The 2,134-nt window shown below is 61.5% G+C and overlaps 1 protein-coding gene across 2 annotated transcripts in view; it reads left to right on the top strand.

The window, feature by feature from the left end:
- CHLRE_17g734773v5 (uncharacterized protein) overlaps positions 1 to 2,134 on the top strand; it is a 4,843-nt gene continuing 2,709 nt past the window's right edge. For both annotated transcript variants that reach the window (XM_043072518.1, XM_043072517.1), the window contains exons 1-7: positions 1 to 61; positions 161 to 214; positions 398 to 471; positions 641 to 970; positions 1,143 to 1,288; positions 1,442 to 1,759; positions 1,921 to 2,029. In XM_043072518.1, coding sequence (XP_042914977.1) covers positions 447 to 471; positions 641 to 970; positions 1,143 to 1,288; positions 1,442 to 1,759; positions 1,921 to 2,029 — 928 coding nt within the window. In that variant the 5' untranslated portion in view covers positions 1 to 61; positions 161 to 214; positions 398 to 446. The remainder of the gene's footprint in view (positions 62 to 160; positions 215 to 397; positions 472 to 640; positions 971 to 1,142; positions 1,289 to 1,441; positions 1,760 to 1,920; positions 2,030 to 2,134) is intronic.

Below are 2,134 nucleotides of genomic sequence, written 5' to 3'. Positions count from 1 at the left end.
GGTATCGATAAGCTTGATCGCTGGCACCCACTCCCGCCTACTACACCATTTCCACGAACAGGTATGCACGCTGCGCCAGCTCGCTGCCCCTGTCATACCCCCCACGCTTTCAGCGCTGGCCCTTGGATTCCGTCCACGATGTCGCCGCGCCTGCACGCAGGTGCACTTCACTGGACTGCATCAACGCCACCGTCCCCACCAACATCAATGACAGGCGAGTTGCCCTGACCTCAACACGCCCGCCCATCAAACCCACACATCCGTGTTTCCGCGCTTGTCTTGCACCTCCGGTTATCCTACTGTGCCCTCGCTGCTGCTACGCCTATGCTCCTCTCGCACGCCAACCAACCTAGCCTCCCTGCGCGTCCCTGCCCATGCTTCACGCCCACCTCCACAGCACCGCGCTCGTCAAGCCCACGTACGCTGCTTACACCAACATCATCACCATGACGGGCCGCGGCAAGCCTGGCGGTGAGTCGTTCCTATAGCTGCCAGGAGCAAGACATCACACAGCCGCGTGCTTTCCTTGCGTGTGTGTGTATGTGTGTGTGTATGTGTGTGTTGCTCTGACAGCCGCGCTGCAGCACCTCTTCTTGCCGGTATCCATTCTGACTTCTGCTGCGTTCATCCCTGCATACAGGCTCCGCCACGCCTGTGGCCCCTACCTCCAGCACGCCACCCAGCAAGCCCACCGGGATGTCGCTTGCAGCTGCGCTCGAGAAGCGCATGCAGTCCACATCTCAGCGCTCTACCCGTGTCACCCACGCCCACCTGCCCAGCACTGCGGGCGAGCACAGCCTTTCAGGATGGGTGGTCACCGTGCTGGCAGGCGCCGCCAACGCCGCGCACCCTGCAATTCACGCCGTGGGCGTCCAGTCTGACCGAGTCCATATCTTAGGTGATGACGGCACCATCCGCGCTGTGAGCGACAGGTGCAACGTTGTGCTCAACATCATCAGCGTCGTCATGGGTAAGTGCTCGGGCCCGCAGCTGCACCTCCAGGGCCTTTAGCGCTTATCGTCCTGCAGAGCTGGCACGCCTACCATGCACGTACCTCTTATCCAGCCCTCCCTCCTGCCCAATTCATTATCCCATACCAACTTAGCCACCTCACTGCCGGCTACCTGCCTTGCCCACAGCAGACAACTCGCGCCGCTACCACGTGCCTCACCACATCACGATTACGAACCTCCATGGTGGAGTGAACCAACAATTCAACCCCGCAGTCGGCGCGAATCTGGCAACCTCACCTCGTTCGGTGGTGGTGCTGACTGCACCTCCCAACATGGTAAGCGCTGCCCGCAGGCTATTGGTGGGCACCAAGTATCACAGCACCTACCTTGCACCTGCCACTGCTTGTGTCATGCACTTCGCCTGCATACGGTACTTAGGGTCCTCAGCGTCTATTGATAAGTATCCATTTCCGCGTACGCCTCTGCAGGTGCCCTCGCTTCGTGTGCCCATCAACTTCCTTACACCCCTCCATGCCGTGTTCAACGAGAACCTCATCGTCATCCCTCCCCGTCTTCCTGCTGCCGCCGCTGACCCTGCGCTACCTGCCATTGCTGAGGATGCTGGTGCCGTCGGTGCCACTGCTGGTGCAGCCGCTGCTGCTGACGCTGCGCCCGCCGCCATCGCTGGCGCTATGCTGCAGCCGCCAGCAGGAGATGACGATGGTGACTTACAGCTCGAGGACGTCCCAATCTTCTACGCAGGCCTCCTCAACGCCCTGGTGCGCCGCCCCTCTGTCACGGCCCAGGTGAGCCTACGCAGCTGTGCTCCACAACAACCTCTTAGTCGTACTCCACCTCCATACCATTGTATCTGCACTCCCCAGCCTCCCTCGCTTTGCACGGTGTCCATACATACCACTGCCACCCCCCTTCTCCACTGGCCCCTCCCCACTCGTCCGTGCCTCAGATCGTCCTCTCGCTCCGCACACCCACCTCGCGCCGCGCCATCCTGAACAAGCTGCGCGAGCCCACGGCCGGCCGCCGTGCTCTGTTCCTGATGGCCGCGCAAAACCGCGGCGAGGAGATAACCGCGACAATGGAGACCGGTATCATGGGCGTCACGCCCGACACTCCGCTCCTGATCCACATCCTAGTCGAGCTCCTGGTGCATGACCAAAACA

Source organism: Chlamydomonas reinhardtii, chromosome 17 (assembly GCF_000002595.2).
Source record: "Chlamydomonas reinhardtii strain CC-503 cw92 mt+ chromosome 17, whole genome shotgun sequence".
NCBI lineage: Eukaryota > Viridiplantae > Chlorophyta > Chlorophyceae > Chlamydomonadales > Chlamydomonadaceae > Chlamydomonas > Chlamydomonas reinhardtii.
This window is presented reverse-complemented; position numbering and strand designations above follow the sequence as displayed.